At 44.2% G+C, this 14,427-nt stretch overlaps 2 protein-coding genes across 2 annotated transcripts; one reads left to right on the top strand and one right to left on the bottom strand.

Moving 5' to 3' along the window:
* Positions 1 to 245: 245 nt before the first annotated feature.
* On the top strand, positions 246 to 1,583 carry CMQ_2767 (s-adenosylmethionine synthetase; the record flags this gene model as incomplete). The annotated part of the gene is made up of 3 exons (XM_014316845.1): positions 246 to 317; positions 404 to 1,069; positions 1,122 to 1,583. The coding sequence occupies 3 exons, from the start codon at positions 246 to 248 to the stop codon at positions 1,581 to 1,583; spliced, it is 1,200 nt and encodes a 399-aa protein (XP_014172320.1).
* Positions 1,584 to 2,504: 921 nt separating this feature from the next.
* Positions 2,505 to 6,158, bottom strand: CMQ_3088 (splicing factor 3b subunit; the record flags this gene model as incomplete). The annotated part of the gene is made up of 1 exon (XM_014317166.1): positions 2,505 to 6,158. One exon carries the CDS (start codon positions 6,156 to 6,158, stop codon positions 2,505 to 2,507), a length of 3,654 nt encoding a protein of 1,217 aa, XP_014172641.1.
* Between the last annotated feature and the right edge of the window lie 8,269 nt (positions 6,159 to 14,427).

The raw sequence follows: 14,427 nt of genomic DNA, 5'->3' as shown, positions 1-14,427 counted from the left end.
TCCACTTTAAAAAATATTCTTTTGAGTACCCCTCATCGCAATTCATTTCCTCCCTTTTCATCTTCCTCTTCGCTCATCTCACCTTCTGTGCACTCTTTGTAAGTCTAGTCACTTCTTGGCCGATTCTAGGTTCAATTGCTGATAACATACTTTCGTTGAAGTCTTTGCATGACGTATCTGCACTTATCGGGACTTGCTACAATCATAGATCGTTCGTTTTCCGACGCATCCCCGCCTCTCTAAAAATGTCTTCTGTCAACGGTACTTCTAGCCTGCCGGCATGGCAGACACACAAGTCTGGCACGTTTCTTTTCACTGTAAGACTCATTCCATGGATCAATTCTTCAAGCCCAGAAATTGTAGTACGTGTTGGACAATTTGTTCTGACTTTAAATGCCGTTAGTCCGAATCAGTTGGTGAAGGTCACCCTGATAAGATTGCCGACCAGGTCTCGGATGCCGTTCTTGATGCTTGTCTGAAAGACGACCCTCTGTCTAAGGTAGCCTGCGAGACAGCCACCAAGACGGGTATGGTCATGGTCTTCGGTGAGATCACCACCAAGACTCGACTTGACTACCAAAAGGTCGTCCGTGACGCTATCAAGGACATCGGCTATGATGATTCTGCAAAGGGATTTGACTACAAGACTCTCAACCTTCTTGTTGCTATTGAGGAACAATCTCCCGATATTGCTCAGGGTCTCCACTATGAGAAGGCTCTGGAGGAGCTCGGTGCTGGTGACCAGGGTATCATGTTCGGCTATGCTACCGATGAGACCCCTGAGCTCTTCCCCCTCACTCTGCTGTTAGCTCACCGCCTCAATGCTGCAATGTCCGCTGCTCGCCGTGACGGCACTCTACCGTGGTTGCGCCCCGACACAAAAACCCAGGTGACCGTTGAATACAAGCATGACAATGGTGCCGTCGTCCCCCAAAGAGTCCACACGGTTGTCGTATCAGCCCAGCATAGTGAGCATATCACTACGGAGAAGCTGCGCTCTGAGATCAAAGAAAAGATCATCAAGAAGGTCATTCCAGCTCAGTACCTGGACGACGAGACGATCTACCATGTATGTTTGGCGATTTAAACTAGCATCTCCGATTTACTAACGCTCACCCTAGATCCAACCCTCCGGCCTGTTCATCATTGGAGGCCCCCAAGGTGATGCTGGCCTGACTGGCCGAAAGATCATCGTAGATACTTACGGTGGTTGGGGTGCTCATGGTGGTGGCGCTTTTTCTGGAAAGGATTTCTCTAAGGTTGACCGGTCAGCTGCCTACCTTGGTCGCTGGATTGCAAAATCACTGGTTGCTGCAGGCTTGGCCCGTCGTGCGCTAGTTCAGCTTTCGTACGCCATCGGTGTAGCTGAGCCGCTTTCGTTGTTTGTCGAGACATATGGCACGTCCGAGAAGACGTCAGACGAGCTTGTCGAGATCATTCGTAACAACTTCGACATGCGCCCCGGTGTTATTGTCAAGGAACTGGACCTGGCAAAGCCCATTTACTTCCAGACGGCCAAGAATGGTCACTTCGGCACTAACCAGAGCTTCAGCTGGGAGAAGCCGAAGACTCTCAAGTTTTAATCGCCGGGATCCGATGCATGGTGGGGCTAAACACAGCACACACCTCAGCTGGGGGACTTGTAAGAAAGAATCAACTTCTTTTTTACATCTTCCTCCGTTACTTCAAAGAGTCTGACTAGTTTGTATTGCCTTTGTTTTTGTTTGTTTTTTCTTTGCAAAAACAGGAGGCACTTGTAATGCTCATGACCATGGGTGAAATGACGATAGCACAGGCGTACGGTTTCAACATACCTTCGGTTTTCACGAGAGGAGAGGAGGAGCGGTAAACGGACCCTTTACTCGGACAATTGCTGACGAGCTCTCACCCTCGGATAGAGGAAGCATCGCAGTATTATTTTTCTTTTTATGTCATATTTAGTTGCATATTTCGCATTTATCTTATAGGTGTCATATAGCTGCCCTTGCTAGAGAACTACGGTTCGTGGCTTGTTCAACATTAGTAATTGCGGGGGGGGGGGGGGGATTCTCGTGTACTCATTGATAGGAGGCACAATGAGAAGAGGAGCATGACGTTCGTCTTTCAACAAAGACAACCATTTTCTGGGCAGGATAATAAATCACTACGAACGCAAACGCAAACGTTGTCGTTATAGGAAGTACCTCCTTGAAAACAAATGCCTCTCTTTGCATCTTGCCTGACCCAGATAATAGCTAAGTGGTCATAAGGTGTGCTTTGTTCTGTCCAGTTGATTGGTCACTGCTTGGATATACTTGTAGTACGAGTGAATTGCGCCTTGATCAACAACAACACATTTGGCATTTTTGCGCAAGCTTCAAAGTTGTATTTCCCATACACAAACGCGCTGAAGAATATGCTCCCCACCCATGTTCTCTTGGTAGTATATAAAGGAGATGACAAAAAAACAGTTGGATCAGGAAATAATAAAAACAGGAATATGAACGCAAAGTTCCCATGCACTATTACAGCATCACGGCTAGTTCGGGCCTGTCCACCTTCTCTTCTTCCAAGTCGGGGTAATAGGGAACCATCGAATCAGCAGCTCCAATATAGCAATCCGACAAGACCCTCCAGTATATCGTTCTCACCTTCCGTGCTGGATGAAAGAGGCCGGCCCAAACATAATTCAACACCAGGCCAGGTCCCACCGCCACGCGAATCGCTTCAATTGCTTCCACAATCCTATCGATTACATGCGGGCTTGTCTCAAAAAGGTTCGGGTAAAGAAGATTTAGCAGATGGACCATGGCATCCTCGCAGCCAAGACCAACGACACCCAGAGCAATGTGCTTGACAACAGAAGCTGCGGTCTGTCGGTGGACCTGATCACGGTCAATCAGCGCGTCCTCGAGCAAAGGCGTCACGGCATACACATAGTCCTTTGCCATCTCGCCGATGTACTCAAACAGAAATGAGAGCGACTTCAAAACACCATTTTGCACATTTAGCTCTGGGACACGGTACTCATTCATGAGTGCCGGGAGAACCGTGAAGGGTGCGCAAGTCTCTGCAACAATGCCAATTGCGACGGCAGTATTGACACGAGATTGGCGTTCCTGGACGCGTAAATTGTTCAGGAGTGTCGCAAGAACGTCCTGGGGTCCAATTGCCTTTGCAATGAAACCAAATGTATTGTTTGCGGCCCGGCGAATGCCCTTCTTGTGAGCCTTCAACATGTCCAACAGCTCGAAGCAGATACGCATCCACTCTCGTGCATTGACACTTTCTGGTCCGCGGTCGGCAATGCGGCCCACGAGATCAATCGTGTTCTCCTGCACTTTTTCGTGTCGGTTTCGGAGAATAGGTGTCAGTCTTGGTAGCAGATCCTTGATGGGAGGTTGCATTTGGCTAATACCGACAACGGTGACAATGGACCGAAGTGCACCCAAAATCGAACCCAAGACCTCTGGATACTCCTCGCCCAAGTATTCGTACAAAACAATGCCGAGTTTGCCCATAAGTGCATCTTCGCCACACTGCTTCATCACCATCGCTATTCGCGAGATCAGGTCCGCCGCTTGTTGCCGTACAGTTGCCGACTTGTTGTTTAGCCGCCACAGTATAGTGCTGACAATTTGTGGTAAGTAAGGCTTGCAACGGGTGCCAAGGGCGTTGACGACAGAGCCAAAACCGTTAAGCATGACAATGTCCTCTACTGATTGTTCCTGGAAAGCATGCAAAATTCCATCAACAAGCCTTTCCTCTAGGCGCTCACCAATATCAGCCGCACCAAGCGAAGAGACCAGTTTCTCGACCGTTTCCACCGTCATTTTGCGATATGCTTCGCTCTCATCCTTCAGATTGACGACGATTCTCTCCAGAATCTCGCTCACTCCAACCTTTTGGCCAATGTCAACGGTTGTTTCGACAACCTGCCGGTAGTTTCGCTTATCCAAAGCCATACGGCGCACCCAAAACCCTTTGAAGAATTCGTCCAGAACGTGTTCCTTTAGGTACCCAGCCGTGACACCTTCCGTGCTCGCGCATTGGGACACTACCTTCAGGACTACCTTCTTCATCTCTTCATCGGGGGAAGAAAACTCCCGCAGCAAAATTTCCATAATTTGGCTGGTGTAGTAGTTGGCGTATTCCTCGTCCATGAGTGGGATGATGTACCCGACGGCTTTCAGAAATCCTGCAAGCCCCTTGCCCCGCTGCTTCCGGGCACCTGTCCATAAGGGATTGAGTATGTCGTCAAAGCTCTCGATACCGTACGGGTTCGAGGCCTCGGCCAGCGCAGCAATGGCCAAGCTGGTGACAGTTCTGACCTTGGTTTGTTCGTCATTGAGGCATGGGGCAATGCAATCGACCAGTCGCTTGAGATAAGGGAGGATGGCACACCCCATGAGAATAGGGATTTGCTGCACAATCTTCACGCCTGTGTGGCGCGCTTGCCATGATTTCTTACTCCGACAAACAGCCTGGAGAAAAGGAAGAAGTGCGGGAATGCCCAAGGCAGATGCAACGACAGCAAAAGCCCTCGCCGTTGTGTTCCGCACATATTCGTCAACATGATCAATATCCGGCCTCATTGTACTGATCATGGTTGCCAAACCTGCAGCTTTGCTAAGATTAGAGATAATCTCGCTGCCCTCGACTCGAGCATAGTAATCTTGATCGATGAGAAGAGGTTCGATGACAACAAGAATTTTGTGAACGAAAGGCCGGACCATATCATCTAGTTTGTAGAGAATCCGATCGATCACCTTGACAAGCAAGTGACGCTCTTGATCTTCAAGGCTCTTTTCCATCAACAGCGGTAGAATTTGGTTGAACAACGGACCCGCACCGAAGTTTCGTGCGTTGTCGGTCAATTGACGAAGGGCCGTCTTTCGCATCGGCGGGGTTCCGTTCTTCACTTTGAGGAGCAGTCTCATGATTTTTCTCTCCTTCAGCTCCTCTACACTAAGCGTGTCCTCGTCAGCCCCATCAGACAACTTGCCAAAGTAAGTGACATCTTCTGGTTTCAGAAACTGCAAGTCCCACATGCCGGGTATTGCCTTTGCCATCGGTTGGCCAGCCATTCGTCCACTGTCGGGATCCTGCATCACAAATCCAGTTGCCGGTGCTGGCGTTTGCTGAAGTTTGTGTAATGGAGCACGAATGGGAGCGTAGCCGGGTGGAGGGTCAAGAACTTTGTAACCATCTTCTGGTCCCGGAAGCATGATGTCAAGCTCTTCGTCACTGATAGGAGCGTTACGCGACGACAAGTCATTACCGAAACCGATAGGAGCTGTAATTGCTGCTTGCAGTGATGGATGCGCAGGGGTGATGAGGCCTTGGTCTCCAATTGGCGTTGCAGATGGAGCTTGGTCCCAGCGTGATCGCTTCTTGGGCGCCTCGCTGCCGGGCTCGGATATTGCAGGAGCTTGGTCCCATCGCGATCGTTTCTTTCCTTCGGATTGTGTACGATCCTCTGATTTTGCTAGTACAGCCACATCCCACCTCTTCTTGCGCTTCCGGCTAGCAGCGCTGTCTGTTGGTTCGGTGTCTTCGTTCTCCTTGTCAAAGTATTCAAGGTTTGCTTGCTGGTCACCAGCACCCTGAGTTGTTTTCTCTTTCCTCTTGGTGTCGATGACTCGACGAATGCGTTCCTCCTCTCTCTCAATTTCCCTTCGCTCCATGACATCCTTATAGCTTTCCCCTTCTGTTGCGGCACCAGCCTGTAGATTGGCAGCAAAAGGGTCCGCCCGAGTAGGCGTGAGGACACGATCGAACCGACGTTTTTGGTATTCCGTCTCCCGATCAGATATCTTATTACCTCGCTCGCCTTTTCCTGTGAGAATATCTTCCTCTTCTACCCCGTTGCCGTGGGAAAACTCGTCGATTTGGGCACGTGTAGCTGTATACTGGCCTACAAGGCGTCTCGAGGTGTCGACTCCCTCCATCTCCTCATCGTCCGTCTCATTAGCGGGAAGGGTCCGAAGATAACCTGCAAACTTGTCGTCGCTATTGCGATCGTAAAGATCGGTGTCAAAGGCGTCATCTAGATTGGCCTTGGTTGAGTCGCCAGCGCGTTGAGAAGAATCCAATGATCGCACCCCTTTCTTCACAGCAGCAGCAGCATTTCGCTGCTGCTGCAGCCTCTGGATTTGTTCAAAATCAGAGTCCGACATTTTGATCAGCTTGGCATTGCATTGGTACAACCTTTGAGGTAAGGTAGCGAAAGTTGGCAGATTCAGTGTGTTTGTAGCGTCGCGACTCTCGAAAATTTGCCAGACAGATCGTGTAATTATCGTATCAACTATTACTAAGCAAGAATACTGCTGATCAACATTGCTCGCTAAATTGTTTTATCACGTGACTACAATCGTGATTTTTCTGACTAATGTTCAGCTTTCCTTACTTCACAGCACGTGCGAGCTTCTGGTTTTTTTCTCCATACTTTTTATTTTACTTTACATAGCATTTTGTGAAGGTTAGAGGAGGCTACGTGGCGGTCATATAACGTGATGCACTGTGAGGAGCAGGAGGCTGAATAGGGTCTAGTGTGGGCAAAAAGTGCTGTGTACGGAGTACTCCGTACTAAGGAAGAAATAGATATGACGCTCCGTATGGAGTACATCGCGACCCTTCTGGGGGTCCGTATTAATACTAGTGCCAGGCCCCGCTTTTGTGCCTTCTCACCAATCATAGGCCCGTACGGCCAAATGGGGCGGAAGGGCCACAGTGTGGCGGATTCTAATGCTTGACAGATACCTGTGCCACGCCTTACCGAAATTGGTCGCGAAAACGCGCATTACTATAGGTAGTGTTGGACAGATTTCTTTCTTCTAAAGGTCTAAATAGCTTAATAACTAAATAGTAGCTATTTAAAGTAGTATAATTATAAGTAGCTGTGAAGGTTAAAGGAGGCTATACGTAGCGGTCATATAACGTGATGCACTGTGAGGAGCAGGAGGCTGAATAGGGTCTAGTGTGGGCGAAAGAGTGTTGTGTACTAAGGAAGAAATAGATACATCGCGACCCTTCTGGGGATCCGTATTAATACTAGTGTCATGCCCCGCTTTTGTGCCTTCTGACCAATTACAGGCCCGTACGGCCAAGTGGGGCGGAAGGGCCACAGTGTGGCGGATTCCAATGCTTGACACTCCCCCTGAATACGCCACGTAGGCGCACCGCGATGCACTGAAATCATCCTCGGCAGCCCTTTCACGGCTGCCAGCCCATTAAGCGAGGCAACAGCCTCTCGAACGCTGCTTTAGGCAGCGCCTTCGTTATGATATTAGCGATCTAATCCTTAGACTTTACGTACCGTACCGTTAACAAGCTGCCTAGTACGCTTTTACGAAAGTAGTGCTACTTAACGTCGAAGTGCTTCGAACGCTCTTTGAATTTAAGCTTCTTTGTAATGCTGATCGCGGAGGTGTTGTCTACGAACATCTAGATGTTAGCTTAGAGGCCTATTTCGAGCATAAATTGCTCGATCTAGCGGGCCTGCGTTGTTGCGTAGTAGGCGGCGCTGTATTTAGCTTTATAGGTAAAGGTGCTAACGGTTAGGAGCTTCTTAGCTCTCTAAGAGACCGGCCCTCTTAAAATCCTAAAGACGAAGCTGTACGTAGAGTGACAATTAACTAGATCGTCGGCCTAGGACGTATTAACCTACCCTTTAACGCAAATGTGCCCCTTTAGAGGAGGCTTTTGACGGCGGTAGACTATCGCATAGTCCTCCTTACCTTGCAAGTAGCAAAGCGATCGCTTAGCTAACTTAGCATGCGTTTCCTTAGGTAATTTTATTACCTTTAAGTGCTAGTGTATAGTAAAAGAGATGTCTAGTCTTGTTATTATACTAGCGTAGATTAGCTTGCTATTTGTATGCTAATATTAAAAGCTATCTACTAAGTGCTTATACTTGTTAGAAGTTACTAGACTAGTAATTAAGGTTATAATAAGGTGCGATTTGTTTATACCCTTATATTTAAGGAGGTTGCGAATATACGCCGACAAGGAAAGGCTAATCTAAGTACCCCTCTTTATAGTAGTAATCTTAATCTTAACGCCTAGTAACTATTTAGGCGTTAGTGTTATTTCTATCTCTAGCAACTAACGCATACTAAGTTTAAACAAAGCAACGTTAGTTTTAGCTTCTTTATAAAGGGCATTGTTAACGTGCGTTACTACGGTTACGCCTTTACTATAATATATAGTAAGGTTTATTATAAAGAGCCTAAGCCTTGCTAATGCTATAGTTTTGCGTAGCTTCTTTTACTAGACGTAGCTAGCTTGCTTTAAGCTATATAACGCTTGTTATAGCTAAATAACGCGATTTAGCGCCTAGTTAAGCTGGCGTGCTACTTTAAGTTTTTATTTAAAGTACTGCTAAAATAGCTCTTTTTATTCTATAAAGATATTTTTGTTTAGTAGTCTATATAAGTAAGCAGCAATTACGTCGAATTAACGTAGGGTCTAGTTAAACTAGACAGCTAGTGCTATAAGCATGCGCTAAGAGTCTAATTGAGAAGTTAATGCAAAGGTTTCGTTATAGTTAAGGCCCTGCCTCTACTAAAAGCCTCTAGCTACCAGCCTTGCCTTCTTCTTTATCTCTTCTTAATTCGGTCCTTACTTTTACTATAGCACCTACCTGCTAGTAATTATCTTCCTACTTTTTAGTTAGTCTATAAACTTAAAGACGCCTTTTATAATTAAGCTGTCTATCTTCTTAAATATAGCCTTACGCCATTAATCTAACTTGCTTCCTAACAGCGCCTCTTTTATAGTTAGCTTATCTTTTTCTATATTGTGCGCACTTAGTGCGCGCTATATACGGTCTACGCTGCCTACTTCTATTAGATTGCGCGCAGCCTAAGGCAGCATGTAAGGGTATTCCACACACGCGTCCCTACGCACCGGTTCGGCAACCAGTCGCTTACCAAGCGACGGACTTAACGAACTATCTTAACACGTTGCACGGGACAAGCACAGCCACTTAGCTGTGCCACGCCCCACTGGGGTTGCGCTACACTGCATCTTCCAGCCACGTATAAATTAGCTGGCAGGCCTTCGCCTACCCGTCTCCTATAGTTCGTTAAGTTGAAGTCTTAATACAACAGTACCAACACGTTTAAAGCCTTCGTGACCACACATTGCACACCAACCCTTACACAGCACTACGCGTTTATAAATAAGAGTTAGATTTAAGATTATAACAATCTCTTAAGGTTGATTTAGGATGCTAGCTTAGTCCTATAAAGGCTCCTTAAAGTTTTCTAGATTAAAGATATTATCTAGATCTTTATCTAGATTAGGCTCCCCCTTAACGTTAAAGTTAGGTTTTAGGATAAAAACGTTATAGTCCTACGTTTTCTAATCAATCATTACCTTCTTAGTGCGGCGCTAGACTCTCTTAGGCTAGGATTTAATTAAATCTACGTCTTCTACGATTTCTTTAAATATATGCACGTCTTTTATAACGACAAGCTTACTATAAAGGATAGCTTAACACTTATATAGGTAAGTCCCTTTAAAGCCTACAAGCATAGCCTCTTTGCCTTATAGTTTAAGCTTTAAATCGCCTACCTTTTAAATAACTTGTTTAGGTTTTCGAATTATAGCTCTAGAGCTAATTATACGCAAGTAAGAGACGTTTAGTATAAAGTTTTCGTCCTTCTTTTAACCGTTATTACATCGCTACTAGACAATTAGCACTAGCCTTTTAAAGTTAGCTATATAGTTTTAAATATAGGTTGCTAACTTGCAGACTTCTAGCTAGAGTATAGGGGGGATATAACCTTAGAGATAAAGTAGTCTAGTACAAATAATAACCTCTTTAACTGCCCTCTTAGCTCCTTTGTTTTTAGCTAAGTTATATAAAGGGCTAAGGATTACCTTAATGCCTCTTAGCACGTAGTAGCGCTTAATAGCCGTAATAGCGATGTTTATACCGTTATTAAGGTAAATTCGAATAGGCTTATAGCCTAGTTTATTTACGTTTCTTTTAAGCACTACTTTAATTATAGGCAGTGCTTCTATTTTCTTTTTGTGCACTAGCACTTCGATTAAACCTATAAATTTATCCTTAATAATAGTAATATACCTTAACCTATTATAGCTAACTTGCTTAAATTAGCCTAGGTTAATATAATATACCTCTCTTAGTCTTTATATATAAATTTCGCGTCTATCTTTTAGCTTAAAGTGCTTAGCCTTTACTAGTTTATAAAGGGTACAAACTAGCTTAGTGTTTTCTATAACGTTTTCTAGCTTTACAAGCCCTTTTTCTACCTGCTTTAACGTCTCTTTAAGCGCCCTTTAAGACGAGTAACCTATCCTTTGATAAATAAGGCGTAGTTTCTAGCGCTTGCTTAAAGACTACGTATAGCTTTTAGGTTAAATTTGTTAAATTTAAGATTAGTCTTAGCATCCTAAACAAAGTCTTAGTAAAATTCCTAAGCCGCGCAATTTATCTTCTTTTAACTTTCTCTCTATATAGGAGAAGGCTTATTTTAAATTATAGCTTAGTGCTATTAATGTAATTGCCTACCTTATAAAAGCGTAGGCTAGATATAATATTTAAAGGGAAGCCTAGTACTAAGAAAACATAGTTTAAGGTTACTTTATATGCCGTACTATCTAGTCTTATTATCTAGAGCACTACTTAGCCTGCAAACTTAGTAATAATAGGGCTACTACTAGTATAAATCATAATTATAGCAGTATGCTTTATACTAGGTTTAAACTAACTAGGGTTGTTAGTAATATAAATATTACCTTCTATATTAAACAGCTAGTCGTCTATATAGCTACTATAGAAGTTATAGAAGAGAGCATAGTAAGTATAACCCTTTATTAGTTAGGGGCATAGATCTAGGCCTTTATAATTCGTTCGCGCATCTAGCGCGCAGCTATCGTTATCTATAGTAATAATACTATTATATAACTTATAGTAAGAGTCTACGTTTACTGCTTCTTGCAAGTTATCGGTGATTATAACTATACCGAAATTAAGTGCTAGCATAAACGTAAGCACCTTGTCTATAGGTTTAAACTAAACGGTAGTTATAAAGCTAACTACTTTGCTAAAGGGTTCTTTTTCTACTATATTGCTAGTTTTGCCTTTAGAGGCTTACTTAAGGCAAAGCTCTAGGTTCTTCTTCTAGCATTTAGTAATTATATGCCTAGTGCGATTATAGTGCGTGCATTTCGCGCCCTTTTAGCGTTTGCTAAGAGCCATAGATTTTAGGTTTTTAGTGCTATGACTGCTGTCTTTTTCCCTAGTTATCTTGTTTTTAGTTTTAATCTTGTTAGTACTAGTGCTGCTACTATTGCCGCTTTTAGCGTTTAGTGTAGCAAACGTTTGCTCTTTATAGCGGTTAGTAACGAAAAGCTTTACCGCTGCGTAGACTTTGTTATTAGCTATAGTAGTCTATCTACTTTGCTAAAGGTTAAGCACTTTTGCGTTTAAGGTAGGGAACTTTCTATAAATGCAGCTAATTAGATTTATAGCCTTTTGCTTGCCTATAAGCGGCTTGATATAGGTATTATAGCCGCGAATAATTTCTTTAATTCTAGTAAAGAAGTCCTTTATCTTTTCGCTATTATACTAGCGTATTGTTGTCTAAAATTTAATGCTATAATTAATAGCTAGATTAGCTTCCTATAGTTTTAAGAGCTATTTAAGCGTTTTATAAATAATCTTAATATTATTTCTTTTAGTCTGCTTAAGTAAGCCGTTATTAACCCGTAGGGTTACGGCGTATTTAATCGATTAACGGTTATTAGTAGCCATCTACCTAATAGTAGTAAAATCGTTAATGCCTAGCAAGCTAAGGCCTTTAGGTACGTTCTTCTCCCATTTATTCTAGTCTACGCCGCTAGTAAGCGTTAGCACTTACTTCGAGTAGTAGCTTACAAACAGCTTAATGCATATTAGGTTAACTTAAATTAGATTAGGCGCCGCTACACTAGCTTGTAACATAGTAAGAGATTTAAGTTTTAGTTCTAGATTGTAAAAAGATTTAGAGGTTCGTGACTGCTAATCAGGTTCTTCACCACCAGCGTCGTTTTCGTTGTTTAGAGTGTCTTCGTTAAGCTTAGCCCTGTAAATGCTATTTTCGTTAGCCACGTAAATGCTGCTTCTAATGCTTAACTTGGACTTAGCGTCTAATTCTAATTTAACGATCAAAGGTCTGCTGCTTAGTCTGCCACTAGGAGTTCTGTTCCAGCCAGGCGAGGTCATAAATATAACCTTAGTAATCTTAACAAGGTTCTTTTCGTCCGTCAAATTAGTGCCTAAAGCACTAAGTGCTTCACAAAGCGTATCGTAAAGGCTTTTTGGTTTATTTGTGTTGAGTGCGGGAATGGAGCACACTGTGCGTTTTCCGGCTAGGGTTGGCCCTGCGCGTTCTGATTGGCCAGAATAGAGAAAAGTGGGGAATAGCCCCAGTGAAATCTCTGCGCCACAGAATCAGTGTAATGTAGCTTTTTCTTCCCTAGTACAACACGCAGATCACCACCTTCATGCAGGCAGACCCATACAGTGCCTTCCCCTTCCCCTGTCATTAGCTAAGTTGTGACACCTTCTTAACTGCTCTCTTAGCTCTTTCGTTCTTAGCTAAGTTGTACAAAAGGCTAGGGATTACCCTAATGCCTCTTAGCACGCAGTAGCGCTTAATAGTTATAATAGCAATGTCTATGCCGTTGTTAAGGTAAATTCGAATAGGCTTATAGCCTAGTTTATTTGCGTTTCTTTTAAGCACCGCTTTAATTGCAAGCGGTGCTTTTGTTTTCTTTTTATACACTAGCACTTTAATTAAACCTATAAATTTATCCTTAATAATAGTAATATACCTTAACCTATTGTAGCTAACTTGCTTAAATTGGCCTAGGTTAACGTAATATACCTCTCTTAGTCTTTATGCATAAATTTCGCGTTTATCTTTTAGCTTAAAGTGCTTAGCCTTTACTAGTTCGTAAGGGGTGCAAACTAGCTTAGTGTTTTCTATAACGTTTTCTAGCTTTATAAGCCCTCCTTCCACCTGCTTTAACGTCTCTTTAAGCGCCCTCTAAGACAAGTGACCTATCCTTTAATAAATAAGGCGCAGTTTCTAGCGCTCGCTTAGAGACTGCGCATAGCTTTTAGGTTAAATTCGTTAAATTCAGGATTAGTCTTAGCATCCCAAACAAAGTCTTAGTAAAATTCCTAAGCCGCGCAATTCATCTCCTTTTAACTCTCCCCCTGCGCGGGAGGAGGCTTGTTCTAAATTAGCACAAAGAAGCCAGTCTTTTCGATGTCGAATTAGCAAAAGGCTGCCCCATCTGCGGCCACCAGCTTGGTGCCGTTAATGTAATTGCCCGCCTTATAGAAGCGCAGGCCAGACATAATGTTTAAAGGGAAGCCTAGTACCAAGAAAACGTAGTTCAAGGTCGCTCTATATGCCGTGCCGTCTAGTCCTATCATCTAGAGCACCACTTGGCCCGCAGACTTAGTGATAACAGGGCCACCACTAGTGTGAATCGTGATCGTGGCGGTGTGCTCTGTACTAGGTTCGAACCAACTAGGGTTGTTAGTGATATAAATATCACCTCCTGTGTTAAACAGCTAGTCGTCTGTGTGGCTACCATAGAAGTTGTAGAAGAGAGTATAGTAGGCATAACCCTTTGTTAGTTAGGGGCACAAATCTAGGCCTTCGCAATTCGTTCGCGCATCTGGCGCGCAGCTATCGTTATCCGTGGTAACGATGCTATTGTGTGACCCATAGCAGGGGTCCACGTTCACCGCTTCCTGCAGGTCATCGGTGATCGTGACTGCACCGAAATCGGGTGCCAGCATAAACGCGAGCACCTCGTCCGTGGGTCTGAACCGGACGGTAGTCATAAAGCTGACTGCTTTGCCAGAGGGTTCTTTCTCTAACATGTTGCTAGTTTTGCCTCCAAAGGCCTACTTAGGGCGAAGCTCTAGGTTCTTCTTCCAGCATTTAGTGATTGTATGCCCGGTGCGATCGCAGTGCGTGCATTTCGCGCCCTCTTAGCGTTTGCCAGGAGCCTTAGTTTTCGGGTTTTTGGTGCCACGACTGCCGTCTTTTTTCCCTTGGTTGTCTTGTTTTCGGTTTTAATCTTGTTAGTGCTGGTGCTGCTGCTGTTGCCGCTTTTGGCGTTTGGTGCAGCAAACGTCCGCTCCTTGCAGCGGTTGGTAACGAAAAGCTTTACCGCTGCGTAGACTTTGTTGTTGGCTATAGTGGTCCATCTGCTTCGCCAAAGGTTAAGCACTTCTGCGTTTAGGGCAGGGAACTTTCTGCAAATGCAGCTAATCAGATTTACGGCCTTTTTGCTTGCCCATAAGCAGCTCGACATAGGTATTGTAGCCGCGAATAATTTCTTCAATTCTAGTAAAGAAGTCCTTTATCTTTTCGCTATCGTACTAGACGCATTGTTGTCTAAAATTTAGTG

Source organism: Grosmannia clavigera, assembly GCF_000143105.1.
Source record: "Grosmannia clavigera kw1407 unplaced genomic scaffold GCSC_144, whole genome shotgun sequence".
Lineage (NCBI taxonomy): Eukaryota > Fungi > Ascomycota > Sordariomycetes > Ophiostomatales > Ophiostomataceae > Leptographium > Leptographium clavigerum.
The sequence above is the reverse complement of the archived record's forward strand: the minus strand, read 5'-3'. Positions and strand labels throughout refer to the sequence as shown.